At 29.2% G+C, this 24,495-nt stretch overlaps 1 protein-coding gene across 5 annotated transcripts; it reads right to left on the bottom strand.

Annotated features, from left to right (window-relative positions):
* Nucleotides 1–1,370: 1,370 nt before the first annotated feature.
* LOC142323288 (vacuole membrane protein 1-like) lies at nucleotides 1,371–22,977 on the bottom strand. 5 transcript variants are annotated; one of them, XM_075362742.1, is made up of 9 exons: nucleotides 22,760–22,977; nucleotides 20,685–20,804; nucleotides 18,556–18,803; nucleotides 16,962–17,055; nucleotides 15,346–15,524; nucleotides 14,553–14,778; nucleotides 12,993–13,073; nucleotides 9,653–9,940; nucleotides 1,371–1,647 (listed from the first exon to the last, which is right to left on the bottom strand). In XM_075362742.1, exons 2-9 carry the CDS (start codon nucleotides 20,742–20,744, stop codon nucleotides 1,513–1,515), a joined length of 1,311 nt encoding a protein of 436 aa, XP_075218857.1. In that variant the 5' UTR covers nucleotides 20,745–20,804; nucleotides 22,760–22,977; the 3' UTR covers nucleotides 1,371–1,512. The 5 variants fall into 5 exon arrangements, with proteins under 5 accessions (XP_075218857.1, XP_075218858.1, XP_075218859.1 ...); XM_075362746.1 differs by having other exon boundaries at nucleotides 1,395–1,647; nucleotides 9,853–9,940; XM_075362743.1 differs by lacking the exon at nucleotides 20,685–20,804.
* Nucleotides 22,978–24,495: the final 1,518 nt, after the last annotated feature.

Raw genomic sequence — 24,495 nt, 5'->3', positions numbered from 1 at the left:
GAGGGAGTAAGGAGGTGGACAACTTGAACTTTGATAGTTTTAGAAACCTTGTTGGGTTCTATTAAAAGATTTAATGGAAACCATTAAATTTTTTACTTGAAGGCAGAAAGAACTGCTTTCAAAAAGATTGGATGAATATATGCAATATCTCAATTTTTCCTGTCAAGATATCAAATTTTCCTGTTGAGTTGATGAGATTCCAGGGTTTATGGGAATTAGGGCTCTTTGTCAACTCTGGCAGTATTTGCTCCAGGATCCAAAAAAATCAGACTCAAAGTTTGATGGATATGTGATAAACAGTTTTCTCAGTCAGTTATTATTTATTAATATAGCTTTATGGAGGGGTGTTAAAATGAAGGAAATTAGAGATATAGAGAAAATTAGAGTGGGTGATATAATTCCAATGAAGCTTATGTCACTCACAGGAAAAGTAAACTTTAAAAGAGAGGGATTTTTCAGATTGGTTTTGTAGTTCTTGAGATTATCCAGGGCAATCAAACAGATAATGTTTTTCTTTAGTGCAGATGAATATATATATATAATTTTTTGAATATTCAAATAATTCATCAACATATTGACCATTGTGTTAATAAAATCTAATATATGAAATATAAACCACCAAAACACAGTAATTAGATAAGTTAAACTTACCAATTAATTTCCAATAACTAGTTTTCACAACATTTTGCATCTTGAGTTGGTATTAAATTTTATATCTGTTACATCAAAACATATTCTTTTAATTTTTTATCAGTTTACTTGAAATTATGTTTTATATTTTGAAATTTTGAGTAATATAATGAACATATATGTAAATTTATATAAGTTTAACTTGCCGAAACACTGTGTTTTGGTGACTTATATTTCATATATTAAATATAAATACATATATATGAGTATATGTTGGCTATATTTGAGTATATATCATTTATGTAGAATAAATAATATACATAGATATGTAAGTACACATTTGGCAATTATGTTTTGAGATAAATTGATGTAGTATAATAAAAATAATAATAATTTTGTTATTTAATATTGATTTGTACAATTATTATATTGTTTGTTACTACCTTATGATGTCATTTAGTAAATATTCAAAAACTGATGAACAGCCATAATCAAAAGGTAATCAGTAAAGCATACTGTGATCTAACCATTTTTACTTTTCATTTTTAATAATAAAAGAAAGAAAATTAACTGTAATCTATCTAGTTACAGTATTTTTTGTGATATGAATAAAGTGTAAAAACTGTATAGGTCTGGCAGTAATTTAAATGACTATCTAGTTCATTCAAAGTACACCATTTGATATTTTAATTGATTTTAATGGAGAGAATGGGTGTAAATGAATAAATATGAAGTTTTTAAATTTTTTTATTTTTTTTTAACATTGGTAATTAGAATAAACAAATTAATATTTATAAAATATTTCAATGATTCTTTAGAATTCATACTTATGTATTTTTATATCCTGATTAATAAAAAAAATCTAATGCCTAAGTATGAAAATTAATTTTTTATACTTTTATGCACACCATGGATACGATTATAATATGTCTGTGCAAATGAATTAATAATTGATATAAGAAAATATAGAATCATAAGTGTTGTAATTACTTCAAATAATAATGGTAAAATATTTACCTGAAAATAACAATTGACATCACATTAAAAATATTTAATAAATTCAAACATTGTCCTTAAAAGTACAAGTAAAACTAGCAAAAATTTTATTGAAAATTACCTAAAATGACATTACATACAGTCTTCCTTTTCCATGATGTAGCCTGCTTACATTATTTAATATATTTAATTGCAACTACTTTTTTTAATTTATTTTTTACTCTTTTATTATTTGTTATTGTATGGTAATAAAATAACTTGTGGTTAAATATATAGACTTACATCCAGATTATTCGTGCGTTATAGAGCTGTATCAGTTACCCTACTAATTTCTAGCAAGCAATCATCAAACATGCTAATAGGTAATTTTTCCATAATACATTTCATGATTTGCTTTGGATGGCAAAAATTGTAGCTAGGATGTCCTTAAATACTCATTTCATTATGCTGACGCTACACTTTCTTCATCCACTGTGTGTCTAATTCAAGCTGCATCCATTCCATACAGGAGAGATTGAAGTCTATAATTTCATCATCAGGGAAACTGATGAATTTTCTAGTGCCTGGGTTCTTGTTCCTCCAGTTTTGTGTGTCTTACTATGCCTCACAGGTAAGCAAAGTGGTGATGGAAGTCGGATTTCTGGTCTTCATTTACTTTATATGGTGACAGTTATAGATAACATAAATCATATCACAAATGGAATAGTTGCATCTACACCATTCCTTTTATATTTGTAATTGCAGGTATATTGATTAACTATGTTTGTGCCTTTACAGTAAATTTCATTTACAGCCTTTACAGTAAATTTCATTTACAGCCTTTACAGTTTGTGCCTTTACAGCAAATTTAGGTTTCATGTACAGAAGAATATTCTTAATTTTTGTCTGGGCACAAAGATTTGCTGTATCTGGTCAACTGTAGTCTGATTATATGTATGTAGGTTGTAAGTCCAAATGATCATTTGATTCTCATCAATGACTATCCCCTAAAAGCTACATAAAATCTTAGTAGCACTGACAAAGTGTAGTAGGGCTAAAATTACGAGGTAGGACCACCAATTCTTTTCCTCTTGAAAGCAAGCATTGTTGGATAATGATTGATGTGGTAACAATACACACACAATTATTTACCTTAAATTTTAGATAATTTTATCATGAGTAACATACAATTTAGTAATCAGTCCAAAAATTTGATCTAGTGATCTAGTGTAGTATTTAAAACATATTTTAAATTTTTTAAAGAGAATGCACTGATAAATTTTTACCTGGTGATGTATACATCTCATTTTTTTCAGAAGAAGGGGTACATTAATTTTTTTATTTTACTATCTGTACCAATACTTTGTATCTGTATTTTATTTTATCTGTACCAATGTTTTTGTAGCTGTTATGTATGTAAAGTAAAAATGGACACATATTTTGGAATATTTTATGTATTATTTATGTGGTTTGGGTAGGTTTTTGTATTTTTTTTTAAGTTAACAGTTTTTTAAAGAGAATATTATTAGAATATTAAGGCAAATAATGCTTTTGAATAATGTTTAAAGTTATTTAGAACGAATGGACACATATTTTGGAATATTTTATGTATTATTTATGTGGTTTGGGTAGGTTTTTGTATTTTTTTTTAAGTTAACAGTTTTTTAAAGAGAATATTATTAGAATATTAAGGCAAATCAGAACATTGTAAATCATGCATAAATATTATTAAAAAATGTTTTTTTTTTACCATACAATCCTCAAGATATCATATAACTTCTAGTTATATTAAACCTATTTGTTGCATCGGTACTCAATCTTGAGCACCAGCATACCCAAGAGTATAGCCTGAATACTAAATACAAATGATGGAACCCATGGTTCTGTGTAGTTACTAAATTACAAGATATGACTGAGTGTAATCATGTACAGAATTTTAACTTTAACTTTCAATTTTTGTAAATTTTAATTTCTTTTTAGTTACACACTTTAAGAAGATTAATTAATATTTTTTAAAGGCTGGTGTTTTTTAATTAAAACTTTTATTTTTTTCATTAGTAAATATATTTTCTTAACCAAACCTTAATATCTAATATTATGGATTAAAATATACTAAAAATAAAATTGCTGGGGTGACAAAATCTTCGCCATTATATTTATCACTACTATATAATATATTATTTAATAATTATTGTTATGTTTATTTAATTCAGTTAACGTTCTGATGTTGTATAAACAGTTCTATTGCATGATATGTTATACAGCTTCACCAAGGATTAAAAACAGTTTCGGAGCACAAGTACCAGGTGGGAGGAGAAAATGATTGACCCTTCTGTGTTATTCAAGAAACCTTTAAGGTAGTGGTTTGGCAGAGCCATTCTTTAGCAGTAAAAGTTCATTTATGAACTGTTCACTTTTGTGACTTGTATTCTTAAAATTTGTTTTTCTTCAACAATTTACTTGTAAGTTGAAAATCCACGCATTTCTACATAGTTCAATTATTACTTTTAAGTCAAGTAGTTTTTTGAATAAGTATTTGAAAAAACTACATAAATCATTTTAATCTTTTCTTTTACATAAGTTTTTTAGTAAAAATGATAATCATGAAATTATATGTTCCCAAGAAATTATATTTGTTTTTTGTTTATTTTTTCAGGTTTTCTATTTGAGAAAACTGTTTGTTGTATATATGTATATACAAATACATATGTATATACAACAAACTTCTGTTTGTTGTATATGTGTATTGATTAATAATAAAGTAATACTATAGACATGTTTTATTTTTTCTATAAATAACTTTTATGTTTTATAATTATTATTGTGTAAATAACTGAGGTTGTTTCAAAATTATAATTGTTATAAATAATTGGGTAAAGTAGTCAAAGTGTTATAAAGTGGTAAACTATGAAAGTATCAGATTTTTTATGACATCAGATGATTAGTAAAATGATACATCAGTTCTAGCACTGATAAATTTTTACCTGGTGATGTATACATCTCATTTTTTTTTTCAGAAGAAGGGGTACATTAATTTTTTTATTTTACTATCTGTACCAATACTTTGTATCTGTATTTTATTTTATCTGTACCAATGTTTTTGTAGCTGTTATGTATGTAAAGTAAAAAAGTAAAAAGGCAGAGTTGCTTTTTCTAAGAATAATTGTGTTAACTATCCAGCCAGTCCCTGTAGTGAACAAAGTGAATGTGCTGCTTGCAGGGCTGAACATCTTCTGTACTTCAGTGTGATTGGCATGCTAATGCCAGACAGTATGTTTGTCTCTGTGAAGAAGGCAATGGGATAACACATCATTCCTCACATTTTTTAGTAATCCTATCAGAGTATGCTTGTTATCTTGATAATAGCTATGTCGGTTTTAGGAATGACATATTATTTCAGGTCACCTACAAAAAGTTTGGTTATTGCATTTAACATACATACAAAAAAATTTATCAAAAATGTAACCTGCTTTTGAATAATGTTTAAAGTTATTTAGAATGAATGGACACATATTTTGGAATATTTTATGTATTATTTATGTGGTTTGGGTAGGTTTTTGTATTTTTTTTTAAGTTAACAGTTTTTTAAAGAGAATATTATTGTAATTAGTCAAATGTATAAAATGCAAAGTAGAATTGAGCCTTTTTCATAGTGATCACTGGTTTTTGAAAGCAATTATCAACACAAAAACAATACACATTTCCTAAAGCAATTTTAAGTCAAAGCTGATGATTTATTAATAAAGATGAAACATTCTTCTTTCTTAATAAATTAATAGATTTTGTAAAATCTTGTGTTTAATACCTAATGGATTTTGAGTAGAATACCTAAAAATAATTTTGTTACAATAAATTCTGGGTTATATAGAGTACAATAAAAACATCTATTGACGTTTAATTTTTTTTTAGTGTAAAACGTTTTATGAATCTGTGATATAATTGTGGAGTATTTGGTGGAAATTATACCATAGATAAAACAAAGAATTGTAAACAGAAAGGATAAGAAATGCTGCAAAAACTATTGTATTTGAAAAAAAGCAAACAGAACTGTAAGGAAAATTCTACGTGATCTAGATAAGAACAGGCGTATGATAAAAGGAAAAATGCATGTGGTGATTCATTTTATATATTTTCTTGTTACTTGCAGTGATAAGAGTAGAAGATGAAGGAAGACAAGCTCTGGTTTAGAAATGAGATAAGGATGTAGTCTGCTTCTGTTGATTTCAACTTGTACTTGAAGAAACAATACAGGAACTGAAGGACAAATTTGAAAATGGAGAAACTTTCTAAAGAGGAAAAATAAAGATTCACCAATAACAATAAAAAAAATGTTATTGGAGGAATATAAGCTAAAAAATGTGTTCTTTTACCAGAGACCATAAATGAGTTAGAAAAAATACTGAGTGACATGGATTTATTCCTAGGAAAGAAAACCATTTTAAAGTTACAGATATAGGTGAAGTAAATGACACCAAAAATAGAGGTTCAAACAAGAAGAGCTTTCATCTACCAAAAGGTCTGCTAAGATCAAGTATGGGTCCAAGAATTAGGAAGATATTTTTACAAATATTTACTTGAAATCAAGTGCTACGTGAAGGTAAAACATGGATCATAGGAGAAGCAGTAAGGAAAGGAATAGAAGCATTTGAAATGGAATATTATAGGAGAAATTTGTGCTAGATTCTTTTAAACAGATGAACTGGATTGTTTGGTTATGTATTAAGACATCCAGGCTTAGTTAATTTGGTAATGGGGAGATGTGTTGAGGATGTAAACTGTAGAGGAAGGTAAAGAAAGATCAATTTTAGTATCTTAATACAAATCAGTTTAAATGCATGTACTTTTCTAAATTAACTTCATAAAAGAAGTACTGAAGAATTAAACATACCACTTACTCCTTGAATCTTTATTTCAAAATGTATGTGGAGGTATGGGAAGAAAGCTTAAAAAGATTGAAATGATTTTTTTTTTACTTTCTCAGAAAGTGATTCTATTGATTAAGATATGGTTTCTGAGTAACTTAACAAAATAATTGTGTAGGTTAAGGGTATACTTTATATTTTATTCCACTAGATTTAGATTATATTGTCCAGTGGCCTAACATATACTAATGATTATAGCATGTAAATAAATAAATCTTTTATTCTGATCAGTACATAATAATACATTACATAGATCATGTCAAGAATGGGTAGATGTGCTACCTATCAAAAGAACGACTGCACTCAGAACTGTTTAATTTTGGTGATGTATGGGAAATGGTTTGGAAACATATCATCAGCAGTTTACATTTTTTTTATTTCATGTCTTCTTATCTATTTTTTGAGATATTCCTGTTGTGGAATAATTAAATTACAAACTGATATAGATAAGCAGTTGCAGTTCACTACTTTTCCAAGGATTCATTTGTTTAACCTATTAATCTACATATTTTATAATCTTATTTTATTTATTCTAATAGTAATAGAGTAAATTCTACTATTAATTTAGTCTGTTAATGAAGGTAAATCCATTCTATTAATTACACAGTAAATTGGCTTTACTGATCTAATATGCCCTTTCTATACAGTTTCTCCATAAAGATCTTTATACTTTTTTCTCTGTTTTTTACATATTAGAAGATACAATTCTATGACACAAAAATGGGTCCCTAGTAAAGTAATAAATTGCAATCTGTTGGTTTCACAACACTTTCTCTGGGTGTAGAATCTCTAAAATAAAAAAAATGAAAGGCTAACTGTTGATGATGCAGTAGTAAACCAGATCTTCCATAATCTTTTCACCTGACCTTTCTCTGGGAATATTGTCTTTAAAATAAAAGAATCAAACATCAACTGCTGAATACACAATAATAAACCAGATCTTCCATAATCAGAAAAATTAAATAATGATGGGTGCAGTTTTAACTTGATTTGATATTTACTTTTAATATATTTCCTATTTCTTTTATACATTTTAGTGGTAGTAGTCATATTTGGCTAATGAACTTAGAAATAGAGACATTAACAAAAATGATAAAAATTAAGCCTCATTCCTAGAAGAAAAGTTTCTTATGAGTAACTGTTCATTCCTGATAAAATAGCTGACTATTCAATTAATTGTTTGGTATTTCCAGATTTTCCAGATACCTACAGCAGGTTTATTGATGTGGAGCCTGATTTGGATTGGGCTCTCATTTATGAGGGCCCAACATCACTTACCCAACAGGGTAAGTGTATACCTGCAGCACCTTATATCTCTGGATCACCAGGACAAAGTGTACTGCTAACTGGAACAACAGAATGATGATAGAAAGACATTATTGTGGACTTCAAGTTATGTACATTCTCTATGGGAAGGTAAGAAATGACCATCTGCACCAGTTTATTGCACAGTTAAGGAAAATATAAAACAACGTAAATGTAATAGAGTCTGGCTAACCAGATTTTCATAAATAGAGTCCGAGGAGCCAAGGAAGACCCATATCTTATTGACACCACTGAGTTTTTTTACTGATACAGAAGTGAAGTTTTAATTGAGGAATGGTTAAACAATCCTTGAACTGAAAATGGATTGAGGTCTCTGAGAGTGGATTAAAATGTTAAGAGTTCTTAAACTCCATGAATTCATTGAGGTTTTTTGTGCCCTTGAAAAGTAACAGTTTGACAATAAAGTTTGAATATCACAAAATTTCAATTTTTCACAATGAAGAGGCCTAAGAAACCTAGAGTATCTGGGTAGACAAAGGGGTCAAACTTCTGTAAGTTTTTAATGGCCAAAAGAACAGATTATTTCAATTTTTAATTAAAGGAGACTAGAAGCTCACTAAGGGCAAGAGGATCTGAACTTCTTAGACAACATTGTCTTAGATACATTTTAAAAATATTAGTTCAAATATTGCACTATTAAAATATTTTTTAATTGTGGAGGGCTAACCAGATAGACAGCCTTGAAGAAAAGGGGCCAATCCAATGTTTAGTTCTTTTTTAATGGTAGAACACATTAAAGTCCCATGGGAATTTGTAGGGTTGAACCAACTGGATACTTAATTCAACTATCTTTAAGTAAATTCAAGAAAGATGCTATTAATTCAAGTATCTTAATTAATCCCTGACATCTACATCATTAATAAATATTTATTTTACTGATGTATACTTCCGTTTAGATATAATATCTTGGGGCTAGTTCAAAAAGTCAGAATGAGTTTTCATGCTTCACGTATACCGATTTTTAGGAAAAAAGGAGATTTTGACATTTCCATGGACTTATATTTTACAAACCTACAATGCGATCAGGGGATGTTAACCGGTTAGAGCTAAACATCCTTCCTATCTGAACTTCCCTGTGTTCATTAAACTCATGCTTGTGAGAATAATAATAATAAATCAAAATTAAACTCTTTTCAATTTATAAATTGAAGTTTTTATAAAAACTATCAGTGTAATGTTATTTCTTCAGAGCAACAGTTTGGTCAGTAAAGGACCCACTAATTAGTTTATAGATTTCCTGTTGTGGCTTTGCTTGTGAAATACATAATCAGAATTACAAATATAAATTACCATCACAATATTACCAAATTTCATAAAGATTGATTCAATGGTGGTAGCATAAAATGGTAAAAATTAAAAAAAACAATTTATGTTTTTTACCCCTTAAAATATTAAAATTTAAAAATGGTTTTTGATATTTATCTGAAAAGTATTTACACCCCCAAATTGAGTGAATATCTTGTTTAGTATAGTTGAAAATGGGGAAAATTTGCAGTCATTGTTCAAAATGTTTTTTTACCTTTCTTCACCCACTTTCGATTTCAAAAAATCTAAAAATTGGTTTTTCACATGAAGATTACACATAACAGAAATCATTGTAATATACCAGATATCATTGTTTGTGTTTGTAAACAAGTAATGGTGTGGATAGGCGTTTTCTTAATTTCCATCAGTGCTAGGAGTAAAACTTAGGACTTCCTTACAATATCACAGAATCTTTCTAAAGATAACAATAAGAGAATAAATAAGTATTTACAGTATTTACTGATCTGTCTGAATAGTAAAACTTGAATACTAACATGATGAATGACTTCAAAATCATGTGTTTTCTTATGAAGTCTATCTTTCTGTTGCAGTAAAATGTTTTGAACAGAACTTTTCATGGATGCTCCAACTGAAGGGATACTTGAGAATAAGTTCATAAGATTTTCAAGCAGTTTCTCACTGAATATAATAATCACAAAAAGTTGTTGAATGGTTACTTTAATTATTGCTTTACCGATTAATGTTGCCCCAAAAAACTTCCAAAATGGTATTAAGAAATGACCACAGGTTATTCCAGCCAGATCAAAAAGAGGATTAGGTATCTGAAAAAAAGTTATTGAATGAGAATTAACAAAAAAAGAACATGACTTCTGAAAACCATTTTGAACTTTATTTGATGAAGATTTGCTATTTTTTTTTTAATATTCTATTTTACTGTACTATAACATACGAGGGTTTTTTTTTTCAAGGTCCGATCGGTCGCAAAATAAAAACCCACACAAAAATCGGATGAACCTGTGCATATGTGTTGCGCAGCATCTCTAGTATGGCCTTCAATCACGCCGCGTCACTTCGTTAAGTTCTGAACACGCAGATAGCACGTAAACATGTCTACAACAATAGCATCTCCCGCCAAGTGTGAAGTGCGTGCGGTAATTCGATTTCTTCAGGCTGAGGGGTGTAATGCAGCTGAAATTCATCGATGAATAAGTAATGTGTACGGTGAAACTTCAATGAGTAACAGCAAAATGCGACAATGGTGCAGGAACTTTAAAGCCGGACGTACAGATGTTCATGATGGAGGCGGTCAAGGAAGGAAGTGAGTGTCAACCGATGATCTTGTTGAGCGAGTGGATGAAACAATTCGAGAAAATCGTCGGTTCACAATTTCTGTATTGAGTGATTTGTTTCCTGAAATTTCAAGGTCAGCTCTCTACACCATTGTGAGTGAGAGACTTCAGTACTGCAAACTGTGTGCGAGATGGGTTCCCAGGATGCTGTCCGACCATCACAAAACAATGAGAATGGACGCCTCCCTAACGTTTCTCCAGCGCTACCACAATGAAGGAGATGATTTTTTGAACAAAATTGTCACAGGGGACGAGACATGGGTCCATTTCGAAACTGAAGAAACAAAAGAACAATCCAAACAGTGGATGCATTCTCATTCTCCCAGTAAACCAAAGAAGTTCACGTGAACCTTCCCCAACAGAAAGTGTATGGCTACTACTGTGTTCTGGGGCCGGAATGGAGTTCTCTTGGTGGAATTCATGGTACATGGCACGACCATAACTGCAGCCTCATACTGCATGACTCTTCAACGTCTATGAAGGGCAATTCAAAATAGGCGGAGAGGAATGTTGCCATCAGGCATTGTCTTTCTCCATGACAATGCTCAGCCGCACACTGCAGCTGTAACAAAGAAGCTCCTGCAGCGTTTTTGTTGGGAAGTGTTTGATCACCCACCATGCAGCCCGGACTTGGCTCCATCTGATTTTCACCTCTTTGTTCACATGAAACGCTGGCTAGGAGGACAACATTTTGGCACAGACATCCAGCTGCAGACCAGCATAGAAACATGGCTGAAAACACAGGCGGCTCCGTTCTATGACGAGGGTATTGGAAAGTTGGTACCACGCTACGACAAATGTCTAAATCAAAGTGGCGACTATGTAGAAAAATAGCGTAACTATGTAAGTACTTGTTACAAATAAAAAATTTTTTATTTTCACTGTGGTTTTAATTTCGTGACCGATCGGACCTTGAAAAAAAAATAACCCTTGTAATTCTAAATGCTTACATGATTGCAATATTTAATTAAAAATGTTATTTAGATGCACTTGAATAAATATATTTTTATTTTATTCATCTGATATCTTCTTTGTCTAGCTCGTATACAAATAACAAATGAAAAACACATAAAAACTAAAAACAAAAAATACATATGTGAAAAAACCCCAGATTTATAACTATTCCAAGTTCTGTCAACCAACAGCTTAAGCAGTGAAAGGATTCATATATTATACTTGTAAATAATAACCCCTACCTATTAAAAATTTTGTTGTCTTGACATTAAAGCCAATCCTGCATCTATATTGTTTCTTGTTCTTAGTTTTGGTTGTTTCAAAATACTTTGAATAAGCCAAGGAGATGAAAATGATATGGTCACAAATCCAGACTGTAGGCTAGTTTGGGAAGCGCTTCCTAGTTAACAATTTCTATGGGTGTTTGCTGTTTAAACATCTAACATGTAGTGGCATGTGAGTATGCATTGTTGTGAAACACACATTTATTCTATCTTTGTTACTGTTTTGTTTTTGAATACGGGTTAACCTTGGACATGATATTGATTTGGCTATTGATTTTTCTTTAATCTTCCAGAAATTCACATAAAACACAGTAATTTGGATTTTAGAGTTGGTGCATTTTGACTTGCATATTTTTCTATCTCTGAAGTATTCTGCTCACTTGTAGTCATTTATTAGGTTCATGCATTACTTTCTGTTGTGCTAGTAAAAGTTCTGTATATTTGGTGATGAAACCCTTTCTGCCAACAAAAATCTAACAGCTTGTGTTGTCTGACAACATTCCTTAGCTGTTCAACAGAAGTCTAAAGGCATAGCAATTACTAAAGAGGAAATTGCCCTTGTGACTTAGGACAGAGGAAATTATAGTCACTTTGGACAGAATTTTACTTCAGCACACTTCAAGAATTTATTTGACAAGGGTGCATAAGTTACCAAACAGATGATTCATTTGATTATCTTCAGTGATAGCTGTCAAACAAAGCACAGGCAGAAGTGGCAAGTTGTACTAGATCTTGAATGATTGTCAGTTCTTTCTCCCCCACCCATCTGTATTAACTTCATAGCAAGATGCAAAGTAATTAAAAAAAAAACCTTCTCTACTTGCAAGAATACAATGTCAGTTGATAACTATTGATTAAAAACCAGCAGATAAATGCAACAAATATATAAAAGTGTTTATAGAAAAATTATTATTTTAAATATTGCAATGTAAACAATTAGTAATCAGTTAACAGAATGGTCCAAGGACTTGGAGGTTTAAATAATATTAAATACAGTTCATTAGTTCAATATTTAGTTTCTTAACAAAAGAATTTAAGAATGAGGAAACTATTTTTGCTATCACTTACTTATTTCATGAAAATGTAATCTAAATAATGAAGATTTATTTAAATTTTTATTAATATAACATATATTTTCATAAAATATATTTTGGTTTCAGTGAAAATTTGATAAGACATTTTTTAAAGCACAATTAAAATTTGTTATGCTGCTTAAATACTTTACTTACTTTAATTTTCTTAATAAATGAACAATATACCATAGTTATAAAATAATTTTTACTTACTGATGCACAAGCAAGTATTCCAAAGAAACCACTTTTCTTTACAAATTGTTCTATTATGAATTTTACACGTTCAACAGCACTCTTAAAAAAAAAATAAAAAAGTTATTTGATAAATTTGTTCATGTAATATATTTATTTTAATATTATTTTTAATACATAAATACAAAAGTATCTGAAAACTAGAAAGTACTTAAAAATCATTCACAGAAAAAATAAATGAAATACTGAACTAGGTAGTCAGTTTTAAATAGTTAAATGATAATCATCAGTAAATACGGAGGAATTAGTATTAAAAAAAAACTAAAGACTTAAAATTACAGTAAACAATAACCACAATAATAATTTTTTATTAAAAAATTAATTTTTTTCATGTATGGTCTCTTCTCACACTGTAAAACAATCTCCTACCTCAATGAAGATACCTAATCTACTTAGAGGAGCAGAGAGACCTAGCTAATTAAGAGAAGGTTTGCAGCAGAATAGTAACAAAAATATTGGTATGCTACCATTGACCTATCAAGGAGCCTGGAAGGGCTAAAAAAATTACTACTATCCACAAAGTAAATCATCTAAATTTTATGTAGTCAAAAAAACTTGTTCACAGGCATGTTCTTGGTCTGAAAGATAACGGCTAAAACTAAAAGTACATCTAATTTAACTGATTAAATTCCTCGTAATACCAATAGATTCCAAATGAAATAGTGCTGTGCATGGGCCATTGTCCAGTAGGTGCTTCTGCTTTCATAAAAACCTTTACTACATTTTTCGTATTTGATGCTAGATGGAGCTAATTGTTATTTTTTTACACTGGCCTGCTATAAACATTTATCTAACCTAATCAAAAAAACTAAATTAAAAACGTTTTTATCAGTCAGTTGGTATAACTTTAAAAAAGTAATAAAAACTCAATCTTTAACCTTAGTTGAGTATGAAAAAGAACTGTTTCCCTGACTTGCATCAGACTGAAAAGATTTTTCCTCATAGCCAGCCTGCTTAATGGAACAGATGTTATGACAAAAGCCAACAGAAAAATTCAAGAAAGGGAATTCAAGAAAAGGATTTTCTTCCTTCCTTTTTAAAGGGAAGAAAGGGATTTAAAGGGCTGATTAGTTGGTCCTTTTAGCCACACTGTGGAAAAATCCAGTAAGCTAATTCACTTGCAATACCAGAGCACATTGCTGGGCCTCAGACTGGCTGGGTCAGTAGCCAAATGTATTAGCCGATTTAGTTACTAGCTAGGATACACAGATTGTTTGATATTAAATGACCTAAAGTATTGAAGAATTCCAAAAAACAAGTGTGGTATTAAAATCACAAAAAGGTGGATGTTTTCCACCTGTTTGTGCAGGCCAGGGACAAACAGGTTTTAGTAGATGGCTATTTTACATCTCTTTAGTAAAAATAGCACCAGAAACCTGCATTACACTTTATACTGATAATGAATTTAAGGAAAAAACAAATTTAATAATTTCTTAAAATAAAATATTGGGTCAGTGACAGTAGATTATAACAAACTTTTAGACTGAATGAACTACTGTTTGTTAATTACAATTTGTATACCAGTTTTTTCTCTTCATCACTTATTTCACATGAATGAAGGTCATCACTATCACCATCAATGAGATTGTTTGCTGAAGAAAGTCTTGCAGTTCTTGCTAAAAAGTAAGGAGGTAATTCACCCAGTGCAGTACCAGTTCCCCAAAAAAAGGATTCAAAGTGTACTTTTCTCATTATACTCCAAATACTAATATCACTTTCCTCAAGTATTGCATCAGGACATATTATTCTGTAAAAAAAATAAACATTTAAATATGTAAAAGTTATTTAAACATTTTTGAATAGAAAAATGTATAATTTAAAGTAAAAAATTAATTTATGAAAACATGCTACATAGTTAATAAGAAATAAAAAAAATATATATTAATACTTGACAATAATTTTAACTCTTCCAGTTAAATGATAAAAATTCATTTTATCCGATGTTCCAGAAATAATATTTTAAAAGTAAATGATTTCAATTCTTCCTTTCTATTATCTGTTTTAATTATTCCTTTCTTTTCCTAAATCCTTTCTTAGTAGGTCAGGAATCAGGGAATCGTTTAAGTTGCCGCACTAACTCCATCTTTAAGAATAGGTAGGCAGAAACTGCAGGGTGATCAGGAATATTTAAGCCATGATTCAAACTAATTGGTAAAAACTAGAAAAGAAGAGTAGGAGGAGGAGGAGAAAAAGAAGAAGAAGAAGAAAATTAGCTGTTATGAAGGCACCTTGATTACTTTCTTAATTTAACATTTTAGATTTACATAAAGTGAAGTATATCACAAAATATAAAATATTTTCTTTACTGACTTACTTTTCAGGATATGGTGGTTCAGGAAAATTAAGAGAATGACACTCATAGGCAGCTATCGTGACTGATGCAATGTGAGGTGCAAGGTAAAGAACAAATGTATGCAATCCTGTACCAAGTCCAACTGAAGATAGAATACCCAAAAATATCCAATAAAGATACCACATTAAGTATTTCAGTACCTACAACATAATTAAATCCAGAATTTACCTTTTTCATGTCTTCCATTAAACTAAGCACTTTTATTTTAAAGACAAGATTATATATGTGTATGTAGAAGTTTATCAGCATGCATGTAGATTTTAACATTTAATATCTATTGATACTACTTTAAGCTTAAATTTAACATATCTTATTCAGTGCCAGTAAAAAAGCTTTGCTAAATTGTTAATAAAAGTCATAACTGAACACAAATTCTACTGACACAAATTCTCACTTTTATTTACAGTGATTTTAATACAGGTTTTATTTTTTTAATTAAACCTAAATAAAATTATAAACTTTTTAAATTGACTGAATGAATCATGAAGATGACAGCAAGAGGGACTGGAAATGATATATGTAAGTTTTGAAAACATTCATTTATTAAATTTGGTTCTGTTTGTTATTTAAAGTTAGTAGTTTTAAGTAATTTCCATCATCGACCAGTATAGACAAAGACAGGGTATTTGTATTACAGTGCTAAAGACTTCATTATCAGAAAAGTATTTGTCATTAATACATGCATATATTATTTAATCGACCCTTTTGGGGTAAGGTAAATGCATACTTCATTTCTTATAGTTACTAATACTTTAGAAGCAAAATATTAAAATCTAATCAAGTGGGAAAAATACATGTTAACCTCTACATTTTCAGATTTTGTTTACTTGTAATCCCTCAATATTCTGATACGTTTAGGAATCTTATCCTTGGTGGTGCATTCATCTGTTTATCTTTTTAATTACGTAAATTATTTAATCATAATTTTTATTTTTATTATAATTTGTTTCGTTAGTTTTTGCATTTTAATGTGATTACAAGTTACAAACACAAATTATGTAGTAAACATTACCTTTATTAAAAAAAAAAAATGCATTCTAAATGGTTTGGAAATACTCCTGTCATGTGCCAAGTCTAAAGCCAGGTTGTCTGTGGAAAATTCAGTATTTTATTACTTTCCGTAATTTTTTTCAATCTGATTTAATTGGAAATTAAGTACTGCAGTGATCTGATAATTGAGCAAGTATACAAAACTATTAAAATCCTTTTTCAACTTTAACAGTGATCTGCACTAATTTCCATTATTCATAACAAAGTGAGATTGTAACTAAGTACCATACTGTTTTTGAAGCTGGATACATAAATGATTTGTAAAATAAATTGATTTGTGTATAACATATTTACATTCTGAATATACAGAGAAAAGGCACACAGTACTATATTATACTCCTCCAAAGCATATTTCAGCATAGCATCCTGCGGTCAGTGGGATAAAAAATTACATGAAAAACAAACACAATGGTTGTTTTTGGCATAAAAATCTGATTAAAAAGGTACACTATAAAAATATAATGATATAAAACATATTTCAAGAAGGCTTCAAATAAAAATCTAATTTATGATAATACCCAACTTACTTTATGATGAGGTCCATCAAACTTAAATAACAAAAATGGAAGTGTTATTAATAATGCTGTCGCTAGAAAACGTTTTGTTTTGATTCCATTAAACCTGTATAAAAAGTTTAAACACATTTTTAATCATAATCACAAATATTGGAACATTTGCAGTAAAGTATTATGAATATCTATTTTTAATGTACCATTTCCAGTAATTTTAAAAATGAAAATGGCAATACTTTGCAAAATAATATTTCTTGATGTGGGTAAGTGTTCTTCCCTGAAATAACTATATCAATGAGTTAATATGACTGAATTTGATAAACTTAAAACATGTGAATAAAGAAACTGTAAAAAATATAATATGAGACTAAATAAACTGATCATCATTATGATCAGATATGGTTGTATCATAATCATAATTATGCCATCATGATTATGATCATGAAAACAATTGATACTTATGAAATGATCTAAATAAATCTTTAAAGGACTAACTGCAATCCATCTGTAGTGCAATTTAACCAGAAGACCGAATGATTCTGAGGAACAATTTAACAATATAAATAACTGAGTAAATTTTAACTGCATGAAAATAATTATGTGTCCAAGCACTCGCAGAATCGTATTACCTGCAGCATGCTTTGATGTGTATATCATCTGTGTCCTCTAAAAGGCAAACATTGTTTCAGTGAAAATGATTGTATATAAATAAAATGGACCTCAGATTAACTTTTAATGTTATTAATTAGAAAAAGATTAACATTTTACTTATAATATTTTTCTAAAATTAAGAAGTAAGCAATAAAAAAAAAATTATTTCCTGTTATAAAAAACTTATTTCTCATCAAGAGAGATGTGGAATGTAATGAACAATTGAAAATATTTTTGTCAACATCAGCAGTAAATTTCTAAAAACTTTGTTAGTAAAGCAGCAGAAAGTGGAAAAAAATTCGGTGTGGGTTTTTCCCCCCTTTATGGTTTGATCCTTCTGCAATTTTTCCATTTTTCCATTATATCTGTTAAGAAAAAATTTTCAGTAAGAGAGATCCTTCCTTACAATTTTAGAAGTGCTTCATACAAAACTATCAGAAAATTTTCTGGGCTTTAACTGTTGCTCGTATTCTCAGTTTTCTTGAAAATGCATTCTGAATAGGAAAATCCATTTTAACTGAAAATAATTTTTTGAACCAGGCAAAATCGTAGCTAAAAGAAACGAGTTACAGACAAAACTCTTTGAAAATTTCATGGCATTTAAATCTAATTCTTGAAAGCTTTTTCTGAAATGTATCCTGAATGTATCAATGAAGTTATTTTCCATGTAGGGATATGAAAAAGTTTAACTATTTTATTTATAACTACTTTTTTGTTGTAAAAATTCACTATTTCATGAAAACAAAAAATATGTATACTTTTGATTATGGGGAGGAAAGAATTGTTTTATATTTTAAACAGTTTTAAATGACTGCCATGTCATATCACTTTGGCTGTGTTAGTGAACTTATGATTTACTCACTCTTGTATAAATGGACAAGTAACAATATACACAATTATTAAACAAATAATCAATATAAATAAAGATTAATGGAACAGTAATAATTTTAGTACTTACCTGAGGTAATTTAAGTGTAATAAAACATATATTTCTTTAAAAAAATAAATAACTGTTATAATAGGTTTTCTCCACAAAACAATATTAAATTTCTCACTCTGGATTGAAGTTTTATTGTTTGCCTCAGGTGTGATATATGTTTCATTAGTAAAATTATCATATATTATAATGCTATGTTTGTTGTCATCATATACTGAAATATCTGGGTTTCTTTTAAATCTTTTAACGTTGTAAATATTTAATTCCTCCTGTTAATGAATTAAAAATATTACATTTAAATATCCCTTAGTTAAGTTATTTCAGTAGCACTAAAGTAGTAAAAAGAAAATTACTATGTGGTCTAATCTATTTGCTGTGTGGTCTATCAGTTTCTGCTGCAGTAAAATATTGGGAATAACAATTGAAAGGGAGAATGTATGTATGAATTCTTCTTTAGTATAAGTCAGTTAATAAGTGATGCTGGTTACACTGAACATTCACATACAGTATTATTTATACAGAACATGAATTAGATTATATATAATGCCTAATAATAATGCCTATATATAATGCCTAGGCAATGCTACAAGCAATCTTATTGAAAAGTGTTAAATCCTTGCTCTCTTTCAACTATAAATTACAAACTAATGTTTAGTACATTAGTTAAAAGTAAGTGTAGACTAGAGAATATGCTTCCAAAAAATTCTAACAAATATTAGTCAAATAATTTTATATCCAAAAGGTATTATTACTATTTTTACTATTATTTATTCACTGTCATTTCAGCATGCATCCTCTCTCACTCCCTCTTTGGCTTTATCTTCCTTCCATAACAGCCTTTTACTGAAAATTCTTGTCTGCTTGTGCTCAACTTATCGACTTCTCTCTTTCTTTATAGCCTACATTATGTTTTGTCTCTCATTCACTTTCCTCAAGGCTTTTTTATTCTTAACTTAGCCTTATAATTCTACTTAATTCTGTATGTCACTTGCTGCAGCTATATTTCAAAACTTTTGCAATATTTTATTCTTTCTTTTCTAATTTTCAAGTTCATGGACCAATAACCACTTGGCAAAGCCTTTGCTTGATGCTGAGATAAAGTTTTTAATTATTAGAGGTTTCATATTATCTCTACATACCTTACTCAGTACTACTCTGCTTCTTATTTCTTCTATAAAGCTTCCAGTCCATGTCAAGGTAATTCCAAAATATTTAAACTGTACACTTATCTAAATTATTATTCTTTAACTTGATACTTTTTAATCAATGGGGCTTCAACACTTTCATCACTTCCAATAATTCTCATTCCGCACTCTTTGCCTTGTTACTTTATCTTTTCCATGATCCTGTATAATTCTTTTTCTGTACCTGGCAATATCACTTTTTTTATATTTTTGTCTCTTCTCTTTCATCCCTTTCAAATTTCACCATTACTCTATCCTAAATAAACAAATTCCTAATGAGTCATCTACCATTCCAAGTAGTAATGAAAAATTATGTTGACATAATTTGTGATGGGTAAGGTTATGGTAACATCTACAGGTATTTTAAGCTTTTTAGGTAATGAGTTCAGAATATTTCATGTATTTAAAATTTTCAAATGGGTAATAGCTTTGGAACTAAGGTAAGATAAAAGTGAGTTTTGAAGTTCTCATCAAATTTAAATTTGATTTGGTTTATCATTAAAAATAATCCATTTTTAAAAAATAAATTTTGCTGTTTTTAACTAGCAAAATAGGTCTCAGTTAATTCTATCTAAACAACAACTTATTTGTATATAATTTCACAATAATGCAAACAATCAGTCTTCACACACTGTAAAATTAAAGAAGTGAGTGTTCTAGAGGGAACCATTAACATGAAGAAATTTTTTTTATAAATTTTATGGATCCTAAGAAAAAATACCTTAACAAAAATCTTAGTGTAGTCAAAATTACACCATTTATTTGTAATATATAATTTTCATCAAGTTGAATAGACAAAAAAAAGAAGCACTGACTAAATATTTATTCCATGATATTACAATAATTTTCTGCATAATTTTCTGAAATGTATGGTAAGCCAGATTGTACAGAAAGAGTGGGTTGATGAGATGGTTTATTGAGTGACCTCACTATTTTAGCAGTCAGGTCAATGAAGGTTGTTTTTACCAATGATTTTATCTGCCAACAGCTTGTTCTTACTTTCTCTGCAACACCATCAGTAAACATTCTTTCTTTTTATTTTTTATATCACATTATTCATAGATGAATTCCTAAAGAAATCGAGGACTGAAATAAAAACAAACAGAATATCTACATATTCATTATTTTACAATAAATTAGTAAAGTAAAAACAATTATTGGAAAAGGTTTCAAATATTTTGCAAGTTAATAACAGTTATTAAATTAAGTTTAATTTCATCAAATATTTTTCTTTATTTTCAACAATCTCCTTTTGGCCGAAGTAAAATTTATTAAAATCTACATTATACTTGTATTGACTTTGTACTACTGAATGCTTAGTTTATACTGACTTGTTCATGGAGCAGGAGTGAATTATTTCAAAGTGATTGATTAATAATATCTGCCCATTAGTATTATGTTTACTTCATTATATGTTTTTAACTATAGGCACTATGGAGAATCAGTGACCTACCTTACTGTATGATTTGAAAAATCTATACCACAGATGTAGATAAATTATGGTAATGAATTTCACTTACCAGTAGAAAAGGATCTTAAATGGAGCCCATTTAATTATGTACTTAGTTTCTAAATGTTTAGAAGATCATATGTTGTATTTAAATACACAGCTGTCTTTCATAGAATATAGGTAGAATTTTTACAACTGCAGAAATGTTACATGTTACAGACAAACTATTTTACAACCAAAAGTTTGTTATTAACAGTAGCAACATTACTGTAATATTCAATATAAAGAATGTAGGATGTTGATAATATATATGATTAGGTGAGCTTGACAACCGTGATAAAATATTTCTTAGGTTGTTCTCTTTACATGTAAGCTCCCATTGGCTGTAACATAGCTACACCATAGAAAATGGCTTTCATAACTGCACATAGTAGTTCTGACGTTAAGTACGCAAGAAACAAAATTTTAGAGAAACTGTTTAACAGATATGAATGAATCCAATAAGAACTTAGTATACTAAGCAGATCATGTATATAATAAAATAAAGTGTGGCCAGTAAAAATTAAGAATTAAAATCAGCAAAGTATCACTTAAAAAGAAATAACAGGTTTGTATTAAAAATCACATCTAGATACCTATCAATTTAAAACAAAAGGTTTTATATAAATATTTCAGACACAGTAGTAATCTTTATAAATTGAGAGAAATACCATTATTTTTAGTAAATAATAATGTTTTTTTTCTCGATTTATTAATGAAAATAAAATAAAATTAGGTTATTAAATACAACTAGGTTACCAATATTGCATTAAACAATTTTACAAGAGATCTATCTAAAATTAAAGTGCAATAGAAATTAAACTAAATTTAAAAAAATTGAATAACTAATTAACCAAATTGTATGTATGTATGTATGTAATATTATATCATAAATGGAACCTGGGCAAGAGAGTAAATTACCATGTTTGGTAATTGTCCTTTTTCTCCACACATCCCTTTTCCTTACCCATCTCATTTGATTCCTTCTTCCCCATTACCAGTTTGCAGGTGGAAATCCTTAGTGTCTGGTATCTGGTAGTGTCTGGTTCTGTTCTGCTGCCTGTAGACCAGCTTTGGGCCTAATTTCTACCCTGCGGGTTTACAGTAAGCCTAATGGGTAAAGTACATATCAGATAAAGCCAGGCCTTCTAACCTTCCTTTTACCAATAACCAGTGATCATAAATGTACCAATAACTGATATATCATAATTAAGCATTACTCAGTTTAATAATATTTAAGAAAAAATCACAATACTCTCCCTTCCCTTGTTTCCATCAGAAAACTAAAGCTATATAATAAATATTTTAACAAAAAAATCATCTAAAACCTAATGTAGAAGGGTCAAAGTTCTGGATTCACCATCTTCATCTAAACATTACTACTCTTTTACATTAATCAGTAGTACTGAAACATTTTATAAACTAAATACTCCAACAACCTGAATCCATATTATTTATTCATTAAATACAAAATTTAAACATTCCTTGTCGTTCAACTAAAATTTTTAAATAATCAGAATGTAAAACACTAATGGCATTTATTTATACTTACAGTAATACTTTTTAACGGTTCAAAGTTAATTATAAAGTGTTCTGATTTCATAATACACAGTTTTGTAAAAATAAAACTAGATATAATTAATATAATAATAAATGTAGCACTGGTTAAGCTATTCTTAATAAAATTATTACTATTGATAGCCACTAATCACATTTAGTATGATTCTTGCAACTAGCTGTTTTAAAGCAGACAAAATGCAGGAGATAAGAGGTCAGTATTACAATATATAAACACAAATATATCAAAGTCCAATTAGATAACTTTACCATTCATTAAATATAAAGTATAGTAACTAAAGCGGAAAAAAGTTAAATAATCTCATCATGTAAACAGAAATAATTTTTAATAAACCTAATATTTTAATTAGGATAAAATTATCTAATATGAATCTATAATTTGCCATAATTACATGTCGATAAAATTAATGAATTTATAACTGATTGATTCAATGGTGTAACATAGAAGTGTTAGACAATTATAAAGTGAAAATTTCCTAGCTGTATTTAACCTCACCTAGTTAGTTTTGCAATTTGTTATTGAATCACATTTATTAAACTGATGAATGATGAGGTAAGAGAAAGAGAAGCATTGAGCTCATAGAGGAAAGCCCAACTGAACTCAAATCAAGGAGGCATAACTGGATCCCAATCTTAAGCAGGTGACTCTGGTTTAGCTGGAAATCTGAATACAAGATCTGACCTATGTCTGGTACAACGTGAGCTGTTAGACCCTCCTGGATGTCAATAATATTATTGTCTCAGCTGATTAAGGTTGGACTCATGGGAAACTGGTACACAAGGTTGAACTTTAAATCTGATCACTTTAAATCACTGCTCTGTCTAGGGCCCCTAGTGTTTCTGAGTGATGGTGACATCTACTTGTGCCTCCACATTTCAGACCTGAGCTTTAACACCAAATAAGTAGTTATGTATGTGTAAATAGTAGTATGTATTTCTAGGTTGTCAAATTTCAAGAAAGAAACAAGTAAAATTTCGGTAAGTGATACATAGCATTTGAAAAAAATTATTTGCAAAAACTGAAGCATTTGAAATACAAGGCAGTAATAATAACAATAAATTTATTTAAATGTATTTATTTTCAAATGCAACATGAATACATAATTTTTTTGTCTTCAGTAATTTGACTGGTTTAATGCAGCTTTCCAAGATTCCCTATCTCATGCCAGTCATTTCATTTTGGTATACCCCCTACATTTTACATCCCTAACAATTTGTTTTACGTATTCCAATTCCAGGCACAATAGCCTGCCTACACAATTTTTCCCATTTACCTGTCCCTCCAATATCAAAGTGACTATTCCAGGATGTCTTAAGATATGGGCTATAAGTCTCTCTCTCTTCTTTTAGCTGTATATTTCCAAATACTTCTTTCTTCATCAATTTGCCACAACACCTCATTTGTCACTTTATCCACCCATCTGATTTTTAACATTCTCCTATAGCACCACATTTCAAAAGCTTCTTATCTTTTCTACTCAGGTACTCCGATTGTCCAAGTTTCACTTCTGTATAAAGCTATACTCTAAACATATACTTTCAAAAATGTTTTCCAGATGTTTAAATTAATTTTTGTTACTAATTCTAGTTTCTAATTAATTTCCTTCATATAACTCTTCAATATATTATTCCACCTACATATCAATCTTTTCTTTTGTATTATAAACTGGTGTACCATCTTTGTTTAACACATTATTAGATTTTAATTTA

This window comes from Lycorma delicatula, chromosome 4 (assembly GCF_047948215.1).
Source record: "Lycorma delicatula isolate Av1 chromosome 4, ASM4794821v1, whole genome shotgun sequence".
NCBI classification, from domain to species: Eukaryota; Metazoa; Arthropoda; class Insecta; order Hemiptera; family Fulgoridae; genus Lycorma; species Lycorma delicatula.
This window is presented reverse-complemented; position numbering and strand designations above follow the sequence as displayed.

Bases quoted from the DNA above. Each gene is read 5' to 3' on its own strand.
- LOC142323288 (XM_075362742.1), bottom strand. From the start codon at position 20,744: ATGTTTACTGATGGTGTTGCAGAGAAAGTAAGAACAAGCTGTTGGCAG. The intron at 18,804-20,684 runs GTAAAAACAACC...ATTCATTAACAG, and splicing joins GTTGGCAGATAAAATCATTG to GAGGAATTAAATATTTACAA. The intron at 17,056-18,555 runs GTAAGTACTAAA...CTTTTTATACAG, and splicing joins TTACACTTAAATTACCTCAG to GTTTAATGGAATCAAAACAA.